The 22,483-nt window shown below is 44.5% G+C and overlaps 2 protein-coding genes across 3 annotated transcripts in view; one reads left to right on the top strand and one right to left on the bottom strand.

Annotated features, from left to right (window-relative positions):
- LOC106576929 (voltage-dependent calcium channel gamma-4 subunit-like) overlaps window positions 1-2,810 on the top strand; it is an 83,961-nt gene extending 81,151 nt beyond the window's left edge. For both annotated transcript variants that reach the window (XM_014154466.2, XM_045699877.1), the window contains exon 6: window positions 82-2,810. In XM_014154466.2, the coding sequence (XP_014009941.1) occupies window positions 82-896 (815 nt within the window). In that variant the 3' untranslated portion in view covers window positions 897-2,810. The remainder of the gene's footprint in view (window positions 1-81) is intronic.
- A 2,710-nt stretch (window positions 2,811-5,520) lies between these two features.
- Window positions 5,521-18,363, bottom strand: LOC106576934 (voltage-dependent calcium channel gamma-6 subunit). The gene is made up of 5 exons (XM_014154477.2): window positions 18,108-18,363; window positions 13,790-14,531; window positions 8,642-8,716; window positions 8,139-8,276; window positions 5,521-7,050 (listed from the first exon to the last, which is right to left on the bottom strand). The coding sequence occupies exons 2-5, from the start codon at window positions 14,031-14,033 to the stop codon at window positions 6,827-6,829; spliced, it is 681 nt and encodes a 226-aa protein (XP_014009952.2). The 5' UTR covers window positions 14,034-14,531; window positions 18,108-18,363; the 3' UTR covers window positions 5,521-6,826.
- Window positions 18,364-22,483: the final 4,120 nt, after the last annotated feature.

Raw genomic sequence — 22,483 nt, forward strand, 5'->3', positions numbered from 1 at the left:
TATATATCCTTGTGTGTTTTTGTGTGTGTGTGTGTGTGTGTGTGTGTTTGTATATCCTCATTTGTCCCCTGTCTCCCCCAGGTCTGAGCAACATCATCGGTGTGATCGTGTACATCTCTGCAGCGCTGGGAGACATCTCCCCTAAGAAGGACGAAGACAAGAAGTGGCAGTACAGCTACGGCTGGTCCTTCTACTTCGGAGGCCTGTCCTTCATCATGGCTGAGATGGTGGGCGTTCTGGCCGTCAACATCTACATCGAAAAGAACAAGGAGCTTCGCTGCCGCTCGCGCACTGACATCTTCAAGGGGACCACGCACGCCATGCTCCGCCTACCCAGCTACCGCTTCCGCCGTCGCTCCCGCTCCTCATCCCGCTCTACTGACCCCTCACGCTCCCGAGACCCCTCGCCGGTGGGGGGAGGCGGGGGGAAGAATTTTGGCCTGCCCCCCTCGGCCATGCTCTCCCAGGGGCCCATGTCTGTGGCCACGCTGCCCAACCCTCACTCTCGCTCCCACACCACCCTGGCGGGGGGCGACATCTCCCTCTACACTCTGTCCCGCGACCCCAAGCTGGCTGGCCTGCCCCCCATGTACGGCACCGTGGACCGCGCCACCCTCTACCAGCTCCACAACTGCTTCCCCAAGGACGGGGGAGGAGGGGGAGGAGGGGGTGTGATGATGAGCGGCACGCTGCCCTCTCTGAAGTCCCACAACCCCTCGCTATCCCAGAATTCCTCCAACTCCAACGCACCCATGGGCAACTCGGTGGGCTCGGGGCCCCCACCCTTCTCCTCGTCCACGGTGGAGAGAGAACGAGGGATGGGAACGCTGGACAGGCTAAAGGGAGATAGAGAGAGCAACTCCAATACGCTCAACAGGAAGACAACACCCGTGTAGAGAGGAGGGGAGGGGGAGAGAGGGAGGGTACACAGGGAAGGAAGAGAGAGAGATATATAGAGAGAGGGGGATTGGGATGAAGGAGTATTAAAGGGTATTGAGATAAAGGAATGGAGAGGAGAGAGAGAAAATCTTTTTCACTGTTATTAGTCTACAGTATCTCACTGAGAAACAAGAGAAAACAAGTAATAACACAACGTGATAATTACAACAATAATGAACTTTAACAACAAAACTATTTTACTATTTTAACGCACTAGAAATGATTTATTTTGTTAATGATCCAACGCGATTAATCTTGCGCTACTATTTTAAACAATCCACTTTCTTTAGTGCAATACTAACGCTGATTTAACAAGATCATATTTGACGTCAATTGTTGTGATTATTATTAGCGTTATTACGAGCTAGCTCTGTTCGCAATGCTATCGTTTTAGAATGATGATATGATTTGTATCATTTTCACTCTGATTTTGGATCCTGACGACGTTTACTGTGAATTTCTTCAACACAGACACGCTGGTATGATCAGTGGGCTGTGTAACTGTGTCATTGGTGTCAAGCATGAGTGTATACAACATATGAGAAGATGAGAGTGTGTATTATGATTTATATGATTTAATTATATAATAATAATATATAATGTATTATTATTACTATTATTACAACTTGTTCTTTGGTGGAGTTCAGTTAATTTATTTTTACGTCTCTTTTTTGATTTTCTACCCCTTGGTTCTAACACACAGTTAAGTTGTGTGAATACTGTACATTGTCTTCCAATATTGTAACTGAAGGCTACAATAAGTGAGTGACTGAGGCAACTGAGCAACTTCAGTGTTATTCTGAGTCTGTTTTCTATGGGCCTATGTTAGTCTGAGTTCCATTCGAATCAATGTTAGCAGTAGTCGTAGCTGTAGTCATGTTGAAGATGTTTGTTTTCTGGGCATTAACAGAAACCTCTGTCTTGAAGAGAGAAGAAGAGAAACTGATATATTTGTACAGAGAAAACAGGTGAAGCTCGTCACCTGGAGAGAAGAAGAGAAACATTTATTCATTATTTTCTACAAGCAAGAGACCCAAAATTATTATTTAGAACAGACACAACAGACATGCTATCCATCCATCATTAAAATGAAATTGACAATGAAAAATGTCAATTAAATAAATGTGGGGACGGAGGTGGGGGGGGTTAAAATACACTATAGAGAAAACTTTTGAAATTAAACATGTACATTGTAATTAACGCATACCTATATTTGCAAATTCTATAGATACTTTCTTTAGGACCTCTGGTATGAAAACAGGGTGTGTATTTTGGGAAGGGGAGGGGAGGGTGATGTGTTTTTGATCCTCTGTATGGGTACAGGCTACCCCCCAGTTCTCATGGGGTGCGCTGCCTCTCCCCCCCCACCCTGCCCTGCCCTAGCCGTTTTGGGCATGTCTTCTCCTCTGTCACATGACCCATGACAGAATTACCATGGAGACGAACATCCGAACCCACCCCCAAAGAAAAACTCTCACTGTGCTTCCCACGTGACCCTTGAACTTTGACCTTTTGACCCCTTCTGTTTATGTTGAAGAGAATGTATACACTCTCCTGCACCTCATTTATTGTCTGGAGTGATGGCAGAACTGGGATGGACACTATTGGACACCCCGCTACATTACAGACTGGGGAAAGGAAATTAAACCACCTGACGCTTCCACATTCTTTTTAATTTGAGTTTCTTCTTTTTTATTTCATTTGAGAGAAAAAATAATAATGTGACAAAACTGCACACAGATAGCATTTATGTGGGCAATATGAATACTATGTAGTTGAGAATAGATATATCTAGACAAAATGATTATGGTTTATCTAAATGTGTGATAAACTCAAACACTGTATTGCACGAAGTTTATAAAAAAAAACAATAACAGACCGATTTACAGACTGATTATTTTTTTCTTTAAAGGAATGACATAATGAGATGGGATTTTATTTTATTTTAATTTTTTATTTCACCTTTAATTAACCAGGTAGGCTAGTTGAGAACAAGTTCTCATTTACATATGCGACCTGACCAAGATAAAGCAAAGCAGTGCGACACAAACAACAACACAGAGTTACACATGGAATAAACAAACATACAGTCAATAGCACAATATAAAAAAAGTATATATACAGTGTGTGCAAATGAGGTAAGATAAGGGAGGTAAGGCAATAAATAGGTCATAGTGGCGAAATAATGACAATTTAGCAATTAAACACTGGAGTGATAGATGTGCAGAAGATGAATGTGCAAGTAGAGATACTGGGATGTAAAGGAGCAACAAAAATGAAATAACAGTATGGGGATGAGGTAGTTGGATGGACTATTTACAGATGGGCTATGTACAGGTGCAGTGATCTGTGAGCTGCTCTGACAGCTGGTGCTTAAAGCTAGTGAGGGAGATATGAGACTCCAGCTTCAGTGATTTTTGCAGTTCGTTACAGTTATTGGCAGCAGAGAACTGGAAGGAAAGGCGGCCAAAGGAGGAATTGGCTTTGGGGGTGACCAGTGAAATATACCTGCTGGAGCACGTGCTACGAGTGGGTGCTGCTATGGTGACCAGTGAGCTGAGATAAGGCGGGGCTTTATCTAGCAAAGACTTATAGATGACCTGGAGCCAGTGGGTTTGATGATGAATATGAAGTGAGAGCCAGCCAACGAGAGCATACAGGTCGCAGTGGTGGGTAGTATATGGGGCTTTGGTGACAAAACGGATAGACTGCATCCAATTTGCTGAGTAGAGTGTTGGAGGCTATTTTGTAAATGACATTGCCGAAGTCAAGGATCGGTAGGATAGTCAGTTTTACAAGGGTATGTTTGGCAGCATGAGTGAAGGATGCTTTGTTGCGAAGTAGGAAGCCAATTCTAGATGTAATTTTGGACTGGAGATGCTTAATGTGAGTCTGGAAGGAGAGTTTACAGTCTAACCAGACACCTCAGTATTTGTAGATGTCCACATATTCTAGGTCAGAACCGTCTAGAGTAGTGATGCTGGACGGGTGGGCAGGTGCTGGTAACGATCGATTGAAGAGCATGCATTTAGTTTTGCTTGCATTTAAGAGCAGTTGGAGGCCACGGAAGGAGAGTTGTATGGCATTGAAGCTCGTCTGGAGGTTAGTTAACACAGTGTGCAAAGAAGGGCCAGAAGTATACAGAATGGTGTTGTCTGGGTAGAGGTGGATCAGAGAATCACCAGCAGCAAGAGCGACATCATTGATGTATACAGAGAATAGAGTCAGCCCAAGAATTGAACCCTGTGGCACCCCCATAGAGACTGCCAGAGGTCCAGACAACAGGCCCTCCGATTTGACACACTGAACTCTGCCTGAAAAGTAGTTGGTGAACCAGGCGAGGCAGTCATTTGAGAAACCAAGGCTGTTGAGTCTGCTGATGAGAATGTGGTGATTGACAGAGTCGAAAGCCTTGGCCAGGTCGATGAATACGGCTGCACATTATTGTCTCTTATCGATGGAGGTTATGATATCGTTTAGGACCTTGAGCGTGGCTGAGGTGCACCCATGACCAGCTCAGAAACCAGATTGCATAGCGGGATGGAGAGAGAGAGAGATGAAGGGAATGACAGCGAGAGAAAAAATAGAAAAAGTGAGAGTTGGCGGGAATGACAGATAGAGACTTGACACAACTTTAGACCCAAGGTATGAAAACATTTATTTGCACTATACAGTGCACTATCCTGTTAATGATAAGAGCGTCTGCTAAATGACGTAAATGTAATGTAAATGTGAATGTGACCACAATATTTTATTTATTTACTTTATTTAAACAGGAATTTTTGTATTATTATTTTTTTATTTAACTAGGCAAGTCAGTTAAGAACAAATTCTTATTTACAATGACGGCCTACACCGGCCAAACCCGGACGACGCTGGGCCAATTTTGCACCGCCCTATGGGACTCCCAATCACGGCTGGTTGTGATACAGCCTGGCAAAGAGGTGGTGATACTACATTTGTCAGCCAAAATCTCCAATTTCACACTCTGAGGTTCACTTACACCTGGTACAAGCCAGCAGTGCTTCTATTGCTCTCGTCAAAGAGGCTGTGCAGAACCATTAAACAGCTATATATACTTTCTGAACACCGTGTAATGTGTCAGCACTGGTTTCAGTTTCTGCTCACTGGAGGGCTAGAGTGTGTGTGTGTTGGTGGTCTCTGTACCCCCCTTGGACAATTAGGGTAGAGGGTGTCCAAAAGAAATGGAACCGACATGGAAGGAGGTTCTAGGACCCTTCTGACCTAGTACACCACCTCTGGGCCAATGGGGTGAGGGCAACAGAGGTGGGGGGTTTGGGAAGGGGAGCTCCCCGAGAGACAGGAGAGAAAGTGGGGTTGGGAGAGGTGGGGGTGCAGGTGCACGTGGGGGTAAGGGTGAGGGTAGGGGTGAGGTACATAGTTTACATTCATGGATAAGGTTTCTCAACCTCTGCAGTGCAACTGGGATGAGCAATGTACTAATTTTAGAGAGAGAGAGAGAGAGAGGGAGTTGGGGGGTTGGTACGTCTGTTGGTAAGGGTTAAAAAATGGGTTGCATTTAAGTTAGAAGGGAGAAAAGGACTTGTAGACAAGACAAAGTAGGAGAAGTCTATTTATTTCAAAAGCAAACCCAGTGAGACATACTTATGATCATAGAACCATTTAGGCACAATATGCATTTCCCCAAACAAACATGTAGGTAGAGAAAGACAAGGTGGGCTTTATTATGACAAATAAAACACGTGATGAAAAAAGGGTTTGAATAAGCTAAAAACACCCTCCAAGCTTGAACAGCTTGAACACCCTCCAAGCTACAGTGTGCAGGTATAAATAAAATATAAACACATATTTTATATACAGAGCTGTGCTTGTAAAGTGAGTCTATACAATACACTGTGAAATATAAATCTGTATCTTCCATACATACATTAAATCATTCACACATTCTTATGTAAAAACAGCATTCATTTATGTGGACAATGTGTAGATAATAAATATTTAGTAAATTGCTTAGATAATATATTATTTCTAGGTATTAAGTGTAAGGCGTCATAATCATTCATAATAGATTAATAGTGACAACCTGCAAGGCATTTCATGTAGCAGGGATGGCTGTGCCACTTCAAGAAAAATATAAAATATCTCCTCCCTTAGCAACGGTAGTGACCTACCCATAGAGCCCCCCCCCCCATGTGTGATTTAATAGGCTAAGTAACACTGTCAATAAGTAATGGTTAGTACATAGTACATAGTACATAGTACAGACAGAATGCTGCACCCCACTGCTGGGTCTTTATCTACAACTACATTGTGGTTGACGTTGTGTTTAAAGAACTAGTTCAATAACTAAATGACATATTGGTTTCCTTACCCTGTTAGCAGTCAATGGACAAGTTAAGACAGCAATCCATGCTTTGGTTTTGTTTAACCCAGCATTACCCCCCTGGTAAAGACTGGGTTCTGCTTAGAAACATTGCTTGTTCTTTGGTAGGTCATCAGAAACTTCTAAAAGCTATAGGTTGGTCATGATGCCAAAAAGTGGGGAAGTTGTGGTCTACGTAGTGTTTCCTGGTAAGGTCGCAGGCTTTAGGGCAGGCTTGTACAGTTCTAGGCAGTTAGTGAGCATCATTGTTATTGCATTAAGTAAACACTGTGTAGACCTACAAGTTAGTCAGTCTTTCAGTCTAGTTTGACAATATAACTGACAATATAAACAGGGGTCTCCAACTCAACTCCTGGATGGCATCAGTGTCTACTGGCTGTAGTTGTTCTAATCAGTGTCTGATTTATACCTGACAACTAAAGCCTGCAACCAAATCCCCCGAGGACTGGAGTTTGATTGCGATCCTGATATAAAACTCAATTTATTTCCCCCCCAGTAATGTGCTTTTGGGCCTCCCATGTGCTAGGTAGTGCTGCTGTTGCATTGAGGCAGACATTTCTCCCAGGAGCTGTAGGGGAGGGAGAGGATCAGGAAAAGGATCCCCCCCACGATGAGGATGGCCCCAGCGAAGCCCACACAGGCCACGGACCAGGAGAGCTCGTGGTGGAGCGGTATGGAGTGGTCAGATGACAACAGGGCCAGCACTGACTGGTGAAACACCAGTATAGACAGCAGGACCAGTAGACCTGAGGGAGGGAGGGAGGAAGTGGGGATGGGGAATGGATGTGGAGGGAGGGAGAGAAGGAGTAGAGGTGAGACGGAGAGGAGGTATGAGGGGAGAGAGAGCTATACGAATTGATGGAAAGTGGTGTTGAGGGAAAAGCATACAAAGTTATAAAATCCATGTACACAAACAAGTATGCGGTTAAAATTGGCAGAAAACACACATTTCTTTCCACAGGGCCGTGGGGTGAGACAGGGATGCAGCTTAAGCTAGACCCTCTTCAACATATATATCAATGAATTGGCGAGGGCACTAGAACAGTCTGCAGCACCCGGCCTCACCCTACTAGAATCTGAAGTCAAATGTCTACTGTTTGCTGATTATCTGGTGCTTCTGTCCCCAACCAAATCATGAGAAAACAAAAAGATAATTACTTGACACATTGGAAAGAATTAACAAAAAAACTGAGCAAACTAGAATGCTATTTGGCCCTAAACAGAGAGTACACAGTGGCAGAATACCTGACCACTGTGACTGACCCAAATTAAGGAAATCTTTGACTGTGTACAGACTCAGTGAGCATAGCCTTGCTATTGAGAAAGGCCGCCGTAGGCAGACCTGGCTCTGAAGAGAAGACAGGCAATGTGCACACTGCCCACAATATGAGATGGAAACTGAGCTGCACTTCCTAACCTCCTGCCAAATGTATGACAATAATAGAGACACATATTTCCCTCAGATTACACAGATCCACAAAGAATTCGAAAACAAATCCAATTTTGATTAACTCCCATATCTATTGGGTGAAATACCACAGTGTGCCATCACAGCAGCACTATTTGTGACCTGTTGCCACAAGCAAAGGGCAACCAGTGAAGAACAAACACCATTGTAAATACAACCCATATTTATGTGTATTAATTTTCCATTTTGTACTTTGCACATAATTACAACACTGTATATAGACATAATATGACATTTGAAATATCTTTATTCTTTTGGAACTTTTGAGAGTTTAGTGTACATTTTTGATTGTTTATTTCCCTACAGGGGGGTCTAAGTCTACACACAGAATAGTGGCTGCTCTCTTTGTAGTCTACTTCCCCTTACCTGATAGGATGAAGCAGAAGGAGGCGGGCTTGAGGAAGAAGGGCACTCCTTTACTGAGGGACATGGTGATACAGATAGCCCCCATCACCATCATAGATAGAGCTATCATCGCTAGGATAGCAGCCGCTATGTTCAGGTCTGGGAGAGAGAGGGGGGAGACAGAATGAGAGGAGGAGGAGAGAGGGATGGAGAGGAAGTGAATAGAGGGAGAAGTGGTTAGAGAAAGAGTGAAGAGGTGTTGGAGAGGTAGACAGGGGAGAATGAGGGAGGGCAGAGTTACACCTCAGTGAGTATTGTGCATCTGAGAGTGACGCCACAGGGGATAAATACAGCACAGTGAGAAAGAGAGAGAGGGGGAGAGGGAGAGAAAGAGAGAGAGATAAAGAGAGAGAGGGGGAGAGGGAGAGAAAGAGAGAGAAAGAGAGAGAGGGGGAGAGGGAGAGAAAGAGAGAGAGGAAGAGAAGGAGGAGGAGGCGGAAGCGAGACTTAAGATGCCGACTTACTCTTGTGGGTCGTCTTCTTAAATATGACAGCGTTGTCTCCATTGGTGAAGAATTTGAAGTAAGTGCAGTTAGATTCTGAGAAGAGAAACAGAGAGGGAACATCACACACACACAGTATATTGCTGGTCCCTGTGCATCCATCCCCTCTGTCCTCCTAGGCATGAAGACCTATTTTATCTGTTGTGTAGCGGCAGCACCATGAAAAACACTGCTCACTGCTCTACGCAGTCCCACATCCACAGCACATCCACAGCACATCCACAGCACATCCACAGCACATCCGCAGCACATCCACAGCACATCCGCAGCACATATGGTGCCACGAGAGAGAAGGGTGATGGAAGAGAGGGAGAAGGAGAGATAGAAAGAGGGGGCAGGTGGAGGGGGAGGAGAGAAAGCAAGACATTTTAAGGAGGAAGACACAGAGAAGGAGAGAACGCAGAGAGCATGAGAAAGAGGGGGAAGGAGTGATAGAGTGGGCAGACGGAGGGAGGGGTGAGAACAAAGAGAAAGAGGGAGACAGATGAGAGGGAGGTGAACGAGATGAAGGAAGGAAAAGAGAGAAGATTACGGGGGCTTGGTTAATACTGCATTAGACAGACACTCTTCTTCTCTCTGTCTTATATATATATATATATATACATTCTTAAAATAAAGTGGTGATCCTAACTGACCTAAGACAGGGAATTTCTACTAGGACTAAATGTCATGAATTGTTTAACTGAGTTTAAATGTATTTGGCTAAGGTGTATGTAAACTTCTGACTTTAACTGTATATTCTCTCATCTTCTGCTGCTCTTCCTCTCTCTCTCTGTCAATATATTCTCTCATCCTCTGCTGATCTTCCTCTCTCTGTCTTTATATACTGTTGAAGTCGGAAGTTTACATACACCTTAGTCAAATACATTTAAACTCAGTTTCACAATTCTTAACATTTAATCCTAGTTAAAATTCCCTGTCTAAGGTCAGTTAGGATCACCACTTTATTTTAAGAATGTGAAATGTCAGAATAATAGAAGAGAGAATGGTTAATTTCAGCTTTCATTTCTTTCATCACATTCCCAGTGGGTGAGAAGTTTACATTCACTCTATTATTTGGGAGCATTGCCTTTAATTTGTTTAACTTGGGTCAAACGTTTCGGGTAGCCTTCCACAAGCTCCCCACAATAAGTTGGGTGAATTTTGGCCCATTCCTCCTGACAGAGCTGATGTAACTGAGTCAGGTTTGTAGGCCTCCTTGCTCGCACACGCTTTTTCAGTTCTGCCCTCAAATTTTCTATAGGATTGAGGTCAGGGCTTTGTGATGGCCACGCCAATACCTTTACTTTGTTGTCCTTAAGCCAGTTTGACACAACTTTGGAAGTATGCTTGTCCATTTGGAAGACCCATTTGCGACCAAGCATTAACTTCCTGACTGATGTCTTGAGATGTTACTTCAATATATCCACATAATTTTCCATCCTCATGTACCATCTATTTTGCGAAGTGCACCAGTCCCTCCTGCAGCAAAGCACCCCACAACATGATGCTGCCACCCCCGTGCTTCATGGTTGGGATGGTGTTCTTCGGCTTGCGAGCATCCCTCTTTTTCCTCCAAACATAACGATGGTCATTATGGCCAAACAGTTCTATTTTTGTTTCATCAGACCAGAGGACATTTCTCCAAAAAGTACGATCTTTGTCCCTATGTGCAGTTGCAAACCGTAGTCTGGCTTTTTTATGGCGGTTTCTTCCCTGCAGTGGTTTCTTCCTTGCTGCGCGGCCATTCAGGTTATGTCGATATAGGACTCGTTTTTGTTGACATAGGACTCGTCTTACTGTGGATATAGATACTTTCGGACCTGTTTCCTCCAGCATCTTCACAAGGTCCTTTGCTGTTGTTCTGGGATTGATTTGCACTTTTCGCACCAAAGTATGTTCATCTCTAGGAGACAGAACGCGTCTCCTTCCTGAGTGGTATGACGGCTGCGTGGTCCTATGGTGTTTATACTTGCGTACGTTTGTTTGTACAGATGAACGTGGTACCTTCAGGCATTTGGAAATTGCTCCCAAGGATGAACCAGACTTGGAGGTCTACAATATTTGTAATGAGGTCTTAGCTGATATCTTTTGATTTTCCCATGATGTCAAGCAAAGAGGCACTGAGTTTGAAGGTAGGCCTTGAAATACATCCACAGGTACACCTCCAATTGACTCAAATGATGTCAATTAGATGTCAATTAGCCTATCAGAAGCTTCTAAAGCCATGACATAATTTTCTGGAATTTTCCAAGCTGTTTAAAGGCAAAGTCAACTTAGTGTATGTACACTTCTGACCCACTGGAATTGTGATACAGTGAATTATACGTGAAATAATCTGTCTAAACAATTGTTGGGAAAATTACTTATGTCATGCACAAAGTAGATGTCCTAACCGACTTGCCAAAACTATAGTTGATTAACAAGAAATTTGTGGAGTGGTTGAAAAACGAGTTTTAATGATTCCAACCTAAGTGTATGTAAACTTCTGACTTCAACTGTATATTCTCTCATCCTTTGCTGCTCTTTATATATTCTCTCGTCCTCTGCTGCTCTTCCTCTCTCTCTATATATATATATATATATTATATCGTCCTCTGCTGTTCTTCCTCGATCCCTGTCTGATAGTCACCCCTGCATACTCTGTGTGGTCAGAGACACAGAGGGACCCACTAACACACAGATGTTTGTTTTACTATCCATGTGGGGACCAAACAACTGATTCCCATTCAAAATCCTATTTTCCCTAACCCCAAACCCTAACCCCAAACCCTACCCCTAAACCTTAGCCTAAAATAACCTTTTTCCTTGTTTGACTTCTGGTCACCACAAGGATAGTAAAACCAAACACACAAGTACAAACATATACAGCAGACTCTCCTATCAACCTTAATGCTATTCTGTCTGCAACACTGGTGCGTTACAGGAAACCTGTATATTATGACCACAGATTTATAGTGAGATCTACCTCCCAAGCTCTCCACCTGTCTACCTGTCTACCTGCCGACCTCTCCACCTCTGAGTCAGTTAGTCAGAGGTTATAGTAATGTACAGTAGCAGTGAGTGATGTATGATGTATTAGTTGGTCTGGCACTGAAAGACAGTGACAGAGAATGACTGTGATGTTGTTTCCCAGGGACAGGCGCCAAGGGCATGTAAACATGAATGTGAAATAGAGAAGCACAGACGGAGAAACAGTTGTTTTTCTCCAAACGTGAGAAGTCCACACACACACAGCAGAGCCTGTCTGTCAGGCGCTGTGGGCCAACAGTGTTTTGACGCAAGGAGACGAGGAAGTGTCAGAATAGATACTGACTCTACTCCAACACACAGACCGTCATCGTAAACACAGATGTTTATCTGCTAGACAAGACACACAAGGTGAGTCAGACATAGATGTTTATCGACTAGACATCCAAGGTGAATCAGCCCTCTAAAATACCGGAGGTTGATAAACAATGCACCAGGTGGATATAGTGTATAATCTACATTGTAATAGATATGAACATTCATGGGATTCATCCATCCTAATAAAACAAGCTAAATCAAGACTACAAAATGAAATAAAGCCATTTTATATTTATACAATGTGAAATATATATACATCCTATTCAAAACAATACATACATCATTGCTAGTGTATCAAAGCCAACCACTGCTAGCCTGGCTGAATATCAGACTATTCTGGCAGATAAAGCACGAATACAGGAGATGGATACCTCATCCTACCGTAGGCCCTGTCTGGCCCCCTCTGTGGGACAAGTGCTTTAATACCTGCATTCATCCACCACTGGACGATCCCTACAGACAGAAACGGGTCATTCCACAGATAAGAGACTTACATGGGGGAACGTAACAGTACAGGATGGAGGAAGTGGCTGAAAATCGTATTTATTTATATATTTTTTGGAGAACATTTTATGAAAAAACACTATAATGAAGAATTCCTGCAATCAAAATATATTTTTGATTGATCATTCAATAAATGAAAATTCTAAAACTGAAAGAAATTGAAATTAAATAATAATAATAATAATCCATTGAAATATTCCAAAAGGAGAAGCTCCATCATGCAGTAAAAGAGAAGCGTCTGTCTTATATAAACACACTGAAAGGTTGGATGTTTACAAGGATACTGGAAACATCCTTTTCTGACTCACCAACGATTATAAAAATCTGATGCCTATAGCTAGATAACTAACAGACAGACCAGTAGCCACATTCAGATTCGTCAAATTCAGACTGGCTCCATTTCAAAGCAGTATTCCTTTAAGGACTCAATTTGCACATTATCTGTAGGATGACCCAGATACACATGCAGCAAAGCTGGCATACACGCCTCCTATTCACACACATTTGCATAAGCACGCTCGCGCACAGACACACACACAAAGGGCGCGCATACATACAATGTATACATGCATACACACACCCACATATTGACACGGCATTGATGTAAATTCCTGGAAGACATCCAACACATTGCTTCCACCTATCCTATGATTACAGATCATTGCAGAGGAAGGGGAGGAAGCCCTAACTAACACACACAGCACTGCAGTGCAATCAGGGGTTGGTCATGAAATCAGTGCCCCAGTTACCTCCATCGTTACCTCCATCTCTGCGGTTGTGATTTGAGGGAGTCCAGCTACGACCGGAAGAGGCTTTTCGTTACAGGTTAGGAGAGCATTTTAGCTAACCCTAACCCTTTTCCTAACCTTAACCTAAGTCTCCTAACCTGCCACATTAATTACCCTAAACTGCTGCGCAAATTCTCCTAACCTGCTCCGAAAAAAATCCCTTCCGGTCGTGGCTTTACTCCCTCTAGTCAAAACCCATTTTTACAGTGTTGTCATCAAAATGAGAACCAAAGGATATTACCAAGCCTTTCCCCAAAATCAACTCATGGCCTGCCTTAATGCGACAGACAGACAGACAGACAGACAGACAGACAGACAGACAGACAGACAGACAGACAGACAGACAGACAGACAGACAGACAGACAGACAGACAGACAGACAGACAGACAGACAGACAGACAGACAGACAGACAGACAGACAGACAGACAGACAGACAGACAGACAGACAGACAGACAGACAGACAGACAGACAGACACAGGTTCCTCACCTCCGGGCAGGTCTGCGGGGCCGCAGCTCTCTCTCTCGGGGTCGATGTCGTCCACCCACAGGGTGCGAGTACACCCCTTCCACAGGCCGTAGTGGGCTGTCTGACACGTCTGGTTGTTACTCCAGGTCTTGGGCGTGGCCAGCTCCACCCAGAACTCTGTGCCCACCCCCAGCACTGTCAGGGTCACGCCCACAATGGCCACAAAGAACGCCAGCTTGATCTTCCCCTCCTGGCTGTCACTCATCCTAGGGGTCCGCCTTGTAGCACGCCCCCCTCCCTTCACCCCTGCCAGGCCGGCCAGGCCCCCATGGGGCCCTAGCTCCTACCACCCCCATACGGCCATCCTCCTCTGGCTGGACAATGTAGTTGGCCCACATGGTGACCTCTACCAGAGGCCGAGAGAGGCCGGATGGAGAGAGGAAGGGAGGGGAAAGAGGGAAGAGGACGGGAAAGAGGGTGAAGAGAGAGAAGCAGGGAAATAATTGAAGGGAAGTGAACCCCAAAAAGAAGAAAGGAAGGTTGAAGACAGGAGGAAGGTAGAGGCACAGATAACAGCAGTTCAGAGGTGGATGTGGGGATGAAGAATGGAGAACGGAGAGAACGGGAGGAGGAAAGGGGAGAGAGAGATGGACGGTTCAGTATGGGAGTAGAAAAGATGGGAGAAAGGGAGTGATGGAGAGATAGATGGAGGAGAGGACTGGGTGACGAGGAAGGATGGCATCTATTTTTTCTGGAACATCCCCTGAATATAAACAAGGAAAGAAGAAAAGAAAACAGTTAACAACGACAACACCCTCTTTGTCCCCATCCATAACAAGAGAGATGATGATTCTCTAAAAAGGGGGATCAAGTTCAGGTGGGAAAAAACACTTGACTGGGCCAACATTGATCTCTCTGTGGATAAAACTGCCAGTCTGCCAGGAGTAGAGATCCTTTGTTGCTGCCCTATGCAGCAGAGTACAAGCCAGATACAGCCGGTAGCCTAGTGGTTAAAGAACTGCCTGGATTGGAAATTCTTTGTTGCTGTCCTATACACCAGAGAGAGTATGAGCCAGATACAAGCTATTAGAGCAGACTGCTGTCAGGGTCAAGGTGAGTGTCAAATCCTCTACTAGGAACTGTGCTTGCTCTGGACCAGCCAGCCATAAGGAAAGGCTATTGTTTTCCCCCACACGCCTACCAATATCCCAGCCAGATATCCCTGGGTCAGTCCCTACAGATCCTCCTCGCAGGTTGCTATTAGTACCCTCTCTGAAAGTAATATTCTGTGTTACACTGAGTGTACAAAACATTAGGAACACTTTCTTTTGCCCTCTGAACAGCCTCAATTCGTTGGGGCAAGGACTCTACAAGGTGTCAAATGCGTTCCACAGGGATGCTGGGCCATGTTGACTCCAATGCTTCCCACAGTTGTGTCACGTTGGCTGGATGTCCTTTGGGTGGTGGGCCATTCTTGATACACACAGGAAACTGTTGAGTGTGAAAAATCCAGGAGCATGCAGTTCTTGACACAAACCGGTGCACCTGGCACCTACTACCATCCCCCGTTCAAAGGTGCACATACACAGTCCATGTCTCAATTGTCTCAAGGCTAAAAATCATTCCTTAACCTGTCTCCTCCCCTTCATCTACACTGATTGAAGTGGATTTAACAAGTGGCATCAATAAGGGATCATAGCTTTCACCTGGATTCACCTGGTCAGTCTATGTCATGGAAAGAGCAGGTGTTCTTAAAGTTTTGTACACTCAGTGTATATGTATCATGTATACGCAGATACCATTAATGTTTTGTGCGTGCATGTGCGTTTGCATGTGCGTGGTGTGTGTGTGTGGTGATAATTCAGCTCTGGGTGGCAATTAATGCCAAGCGCTGACAGTGGTGGTAGACAGATTGAGTGTCCCAGGGATAGGTCCCACATCAGGGGACAGGGTGGTGGAGTGAGTGTCCCAGGGATAGGTCCCACATCAGGGGACAGGGTGGTGGAGTGAGTGTCCCAGGGATAGGTCCCACATCAGGGGACAGGGTGGTGGAGTGAGTGACCTAGGGATAGGTCCCACATCAGGGGACAGGGCGGTGGAGTGAGTGTCCCAGGGATAGGTCCCAGATCAGGGGACAGGGCGGTGGAGTGAGTGAGTGTCCCAGGGATAGGTCCCACATCAGGGGACAGGGCAGTGGAGTGAGTGAGTGTCCCAGGGATTGGTCCCACATCAGGGGACAGAGTGGTGGAGTCCCAGGGACAGGTCCCAGGTTGGGGCACAGCCAGACAGACAGCAGGTGAAAAGAAAAGAGAAATACTTGATCCATTAAGTAGGTTCTCTACTATCAAACTGCAATCCTTAATCAACCCATTGACCCTACTCTTTAGGCACACAGTAAAACTGATGGAAAGTCCTCCAGCCTATAGGAGGGTAAGTTGGTATATTTTGTTTATACATACAATCCACTAACATCTACACAAGTGCCTGAGGGGTTAGGGACAAGGGTTGAGTTGGGGCAATAGGATAGGATAGGAGACAGCAGTTCAGTTTAAACGTGGGAGTTTGTGAGTTGCTTTGGATGAAAGCGTCCATTGAGTGACCATCTAAATGTGATAGAAATGTGGGGAAGGAGTGGTGAAAGGCTGTGTGGCAGTGGAGGCTGGTGGGAGGAGCTATAGGATGGCTGGAATGGAATAAAAGGACCGGAGTCAAGTGTGATTTCCATATATTTGATACCGTTCCATTAATTCCATTCCAGCCATTACAATGAGTCCGTCCCTCTATAGCTCCTCCCACCAGCCTCCACTGCTGTGTAGTAATCCATGAGGTGTGTACTCTGCTATCAGTCTATAGCTCCTCCCACCAGCCCCCACTGCTGTGTAGTAATCCATGAGGTGAGTACTCTGCTATCAGTCTATAGCTCCTCCCACCAGCCCCCACTGCTGTGTAGTAATCCATGAGGTGTGTACTCTGCTATCAGTCTATAGCTCCTCCCACCAGCCCCCACTGCTGTGTAGTAATCCATGAGGTGTGTACTCTGCTATCAGTCTATAGCTCCTCCCACCAGCCCCCACTGCTGTGTAGTAATCCATGAGGTGTGTACTCTGCTATCAGTCTATAGCTCCTCCCACCAGCCCCCACTGCTGTGTAGTAATCCATGAGGTGTGTACTCTGCTATCAGTCTATAGCTCCAAGCCAAAGTCAAACGCCTGAGAACTGTCTGCCCTTTTTAAAATGTTGCACTGGGACGTCCTTCTGACAGAGCTGGCAACCACAGTGGAAGGGATCACTTTCTGTCTGTCAAAGAGCATCATGCGCTCCCTATGGAATGTCCCACAGAACCAAAATAAAGACTATTTCATGGCATACACTATCAGAGATATGTATATCCAATGGCTAGACCGAAACTTCTCTTGCACATTAAGCAACCTGTAGCTTATATCTATAGCATAAGGCATAGCGCTGAACCTAATGGAAAGTAACAAGAGCAGCTGCTGACAGTTGAATTAGGAGCTGTAGAATTACACACACTGCACATGGATGGATATCCCATTACATCACGCACTGCAAAAAGTGAAATCTAAGCAAGCCTAGATATGTTATATTGAGTGATAATTCACTTTAAAAAATTTTTTTACTAAATTATCTAACGTCATTGCCAGATCATTTTGCTTATTTTAATAAGACGATTAAATATCTTGAAAAAATATCTTCAAATAAGATAAATTACTAGTATTTAGCCTTTTTTAGGTTAAAAGAAGCCAAATATCTGCCAATGAGGTTAGACATGTTAGCTTAGTAAGACAAGAAACACTCATTTGAAGTGAATTATCACTCTGGATAACATATTTAAGTTGCTTAGATGTCACTTTTTGCTGTGCAATGTCCATGATTTCCTAATCACGGTCAATGTAGTCAAAATAACACAGCAAACTGTTCCACAAATCAGATCAAACCTAATCGTGTGTACACATCCGTCAAAACTAAGATCAAACCTAATCGTGTGTACACATCCATCAAAACTAAGATCAAACCTAATCGTGTGTACACATCCGTCAAAACTAAGATCAAACCTAATCGTGTGTACACATCCGTCAAAACTAAGATCGACTGCAGACATGTTTCATTTCAAAAGAATCTGTCCATTACTCGTTGAGCAGTAGAACTAAAACGGCAGGCTCTAACTGCTCACACATGTTAGGAAAAAAGACATCTGTTTGTGAAAATCAGCAACACTCTCTCCTACTTAACCACCACTACTGCAAACAGCACAACATGCAGCTATAAGCACGATCTAAAGCACAGCTCCAATAACAACAAGGAGAAAAGTAAGTCTGACCTGTTTGGAATATGTTGTTCACTTCAGATTGAAAGAAGCTTGGAACTTAATAGAGGGGAGAAAGTTGGGAGTGTTGGAGAGGGAGAGAGAGGGGGTTGAAAGAGAGAGAGAGAGAGAGAGAGAGAAAGAAAGAGAGAGCGAGAGAGAGAGACGTTTATACCTGGTGCTAACATAGGTCCTTTGTCCTGATTGTTTACATTCTGATTGTGCTGACATTTCCAGATTTCCTGGTACCTCGCTGTATGCAAATTAACTGAGTGCTATTCTTTTACAATAATATTTATTTATTTTAAGACACACATATTGATGTCATAATTCAATGGTGCCACCTGTCAATGATTTTAGAAGGTGGGTAATTATGATTTGAATTGTTTCTCTGTCCAGATCTGTCCACACAAGACATCCAGACACAATGCATGCTTGACTACCTCCGGGGGTGGTCAGAAAGATCTGATCACAATCCGTCTTTTAATCGTCTACACCTGTCTAAAAATGTGGGCACAATCAGAATGTGGACAAGATCAGGACAGAGTATGCATGTTGTTAAAAGCAGGTATAAATGGGGCTAAAGAGAGAGAGAGGCAGAAGAGAGAGAGATAGTCAGTGTGTGTTAAGGGGGTGGGGTAAGTAAAGGATATGGAAAGAGAGAGTAAGAGGAGAGGGAGTGCTGGGTAGGTTGGTTCTGTAGTTGATTAACTGTGTCTACTGGCCTCTGCCCCTCAGAATGTGTGTTTGTGTGTATCTGGGTGCATGTTCAAACTCAACACTACATTTGTTTGAAATCTTTATGGTTTTGTCTTCTGCCATGATGTCAGGCAATGTTTGTGTGGGTAAAAACATTGTGTGTGTGTCTGTCTGTGTCTATTTAAGAAAGCCAGCTGTTAATGACATTAAGTGGTGGCAAGGGAGGGGCCTCTGTACTGTTTATATGAGTGGAGGCCAGGGTAGCACTTCACAGCAACCCATAACACACTGTTAATCAGAGAGAGAGAGAGAGAGAAAAAAAAGAGAGGCGAGGAAGAGAGAGGGAGAGAGAAAGAGAGAGGGAGAGAGAAAGAGAGAGGAAGAGAAGAGAGAGTCAGAGCAGACAGAGCAGACAGAGAGAGAGAGAGAGAGAGAGAGAGCAGACAGAGAGGGATTAGGGGAAGGAAAGACAGAGACAAACTGCAACTGACAGAATGACAGACAGAAACACACTGGAAAAAGAGCACTACAGAGGAAAAGAAGAGGTGGAAAGTTATGGGAAAAGAAGTTGGTTGTCGAAAAAGAGAGTGTGTTGGAGAAATAGACATCAAGAGCAGTCAAGGTACAACTACATTTCATACACTTTGCTTTCCTGTAGAGCAGCAGAACCATAGTCGTTGTTCTAAAGCAGAGTAGAACCCCATTCAACGTTCTAAAGAAAATTAGAACCGTAATCACTATTCTAAAGCACAATCAGAAGCCCAGTCAGTGGTCTATAGTACAGAACCTCCCTTTAAGGAAGCAGAGTGTAGAGAGAGGTACAGCCTGGTCTCATGGAAGCTCTCCACATGATCCAGCTCCTGCTCTGCTGTACTGCTCACAGTTTGGGTTACACATGACACGTGGCACAGAGAGAGAGAGAGAGGGAGACAGACGTAGAGAAAGAGAGGAGATGAAGAGAGAGAGACGTAGAGAAAGAGATATAAACATAGAGTGAGAGACGTAGAGAAAGAGAGAGCGAGACAGACGTAGAGAAAGAGAGGAGATGAAGAGAGAGACGTAGAGAAAGAGAGGAGATAAAGAGAGACAGAGAAAGAGAGGAGATGAAGAGAGAGAGACATAGAGAAAGAGAGGAGATGAAGAGAGAGAGAGAGAGAGAGAGAGAGAGAGAGACATGGAGAAAGAGATATAAACATAGAGAGAGGGAGGAAGGTAGGGAGAGGGAGAGAGAGAAAGAGTGAGGGAGAGTAGCGACAGAGAGAAAGCTAATTGAGGTAGAGGGAGAGAGAGATCGAGTGGCAGAGTAACGGGGAACTTGGCGAATGAGGTACGGGGCTGACAGGAATACCCCTCCCCCCATTCACCACTCATCTCAGTTCCTCACCACTTCCTGGGATTGCAGCATAACAACACGCTTCTTCTGTAGGTGATGATTCTTATCAGAAAGTGGACAATATGGTGGGCATATCGGCTTGATGAAGAGCCAAACATCCATTCAACTGGATTCATTTTCCTAGCACCCGGGGTGGGTGGGCAAGGGTCCAGAAACACGCAAGGCATGGGGGAAGGGGGGGCTGACAGATTTGACATAGAAATGCATTGAATTAATGTGGTATCAATCATAAAAGGTGGCCTACAGTATTTAATCTTGCCTGTGCAAATTAGCTTTCCTGTCAAAATATAATTATACTTGTGTGCTTTATTTCTTAACTTTTTTCTAGTTGCTGTAGAGTGGACTCTGGCACTGTGCCTCTGTCCTGGCTGTATGGCGTGACCTCTCCTCCCTCATATGGTCTGATAGGAAGACAGTGGTCATCTCAGGTCTTTTATAATACACGGTGTGCTGATGTGAACATCCTCAGACTCTCATATACACATCACTCCAAGTCCTGTCACCACCGGAGTGATGTATGCTCACACTCACTCACGCACACACATACACACTCATGTAAGCACGCACACCAAAACACACGCGAGAGCGCGTACACACACAACGGAACACACACACACTGCATGATGTCATCTGTAAGATATTCTATAGTTGAACTAAGGACTGCGTAGAAGAGAATCTACTGCTCTGTGATGTCATGACAAGAGAAATCTGAACCTTAAACCTATGCATTTACAAATTGTGCTCTGCTTTCACACACACATGCACAGGCACACACAGGCACACACATGCACACAGCCTCCATCCCTTGATGTAGTGTTTAGTGTTGCTCTCTCCCTCTGCTACTGCAGCGTTCCATCTTTCTGAATGAAGATCAGTGGGGAGGTGTGGTGTAGACTTCCCACTAGAGGGCAGCAGTGCATGGATATACTACTGTAGCATCAGACCTGCCTGGGCTGGGCTCCTATGGTGGGCTACTGAGGAAAGATCTCAATTGCATACTCCTCGCGTCCTCTCTCGTCTCTTTCTCAAAACCCATTGGAGGAGAAGGTCCGAGGGGCAGGACTTCTGGCTTTCTCATCCAATGGGTTTTAAGAAGGAGACGAGGAGAGAGGACATGAGGAGTATGCAATTGAGATCTTCCGAGTCTCTATACTGATTCCCATTGGAGTAGGATGAAGTTGTTCCTTTACACTGATCTAAGGAAGTCTTGTTTTCCCTCTTGGGATTGGATTGGGGTGGGTAAACTGATCTTAGATTCTGTACTTTCTGGCAACATATAGCCTGGTCTGGAGGGATTGCACCATATTGCTGGCCTTCCTCAGTGGCGTGCAACGGCACAGACAGAGATGGGATGTATAGAGACATGGTTCATTATTCCCATGCCAGTGTCATGTCTGTGCTGCACTATGCATTTCAGTAGCCGTTCCATCCTGAATAAGCCCCAGGTGAGTATAGAGGGAGTACTGAAGGCTGCAGTGTCAACCTGTTTTCATGCCACTTAGGCAAGCCTCTACCCATGAATACTGCTGACCAGTCAGCTCAGGTTTATGTGTACTGTGGTTCTGAACCTGTCACCTTGACATTTCAATGGAGAAACAGTCAAAATCAGTCCCGTGTGGCTCAGTTGGTAGAGCATGGCGCTTACAATGCCAGGGTTGTGGGTTTGATTCCCATGGGGGACCAGTATGAAAATGTATGCGCTCACTACTGGAAGTCGTGGCTAAGAGAAAATGTAAACATACAAGCCAAGTCTATTTGCACTTTTAGTCAACTCCTGCTTTTCAGTGTGTATAATCAGAAATCCTGTTTGAGCAACTTTTGAAAATGAGAAATTAAGTGGTGCAGTGTTCTAAGGCTACATCTCAGTGCTAGAGACATCACTACAGACCTTGGTTCAATTCCAGGCTGTATCACAATCAGCTGTGATTGGGAGTCCCATAGGGCGGTGCACAACTGGCCCAGTGTCGTTAGGGTTTAGCCGTCATTGTAAATAAGAATTTGTTCTTAACTGACTCGCCTAGTTAAATAAAAGATCCACACTTCTGTTATAAACTACATGTGGTTTTAACCATTTTTTATTCCATTAATTCACTTAAGAAATCACATTTCCCCCCCCAGAAAAGCTAAAATTAAATGACATGGTAACATTTAAAAAGCAAATTTTATAAGGGGAGAAAGTCACATTTTACTGGTACTGCCCAACTCTAGGTCTGAACACAAAGCATCATGGGAACTCCCTCCCAACCCCATAGTCTAACTAGTGGTCCTTGGAGTCATAATGACAAAGGTTGAGGGAGAT

Source organism: Salmo salar, chromosome ssa02 (genome assembly GCF_905237065.1).
Source record: "Salmo salar chromosome ssa02, Ssal_v3.1, whole genome shotgun sequence".
In the NCBI taxonomy this organism is placed as follows: domain Eukaryota; kingdom Metazoa; phylum Chordata; class Actinopteri; order Salmoniformes; family Salmonidae; genus Salmo; species Salmo salar.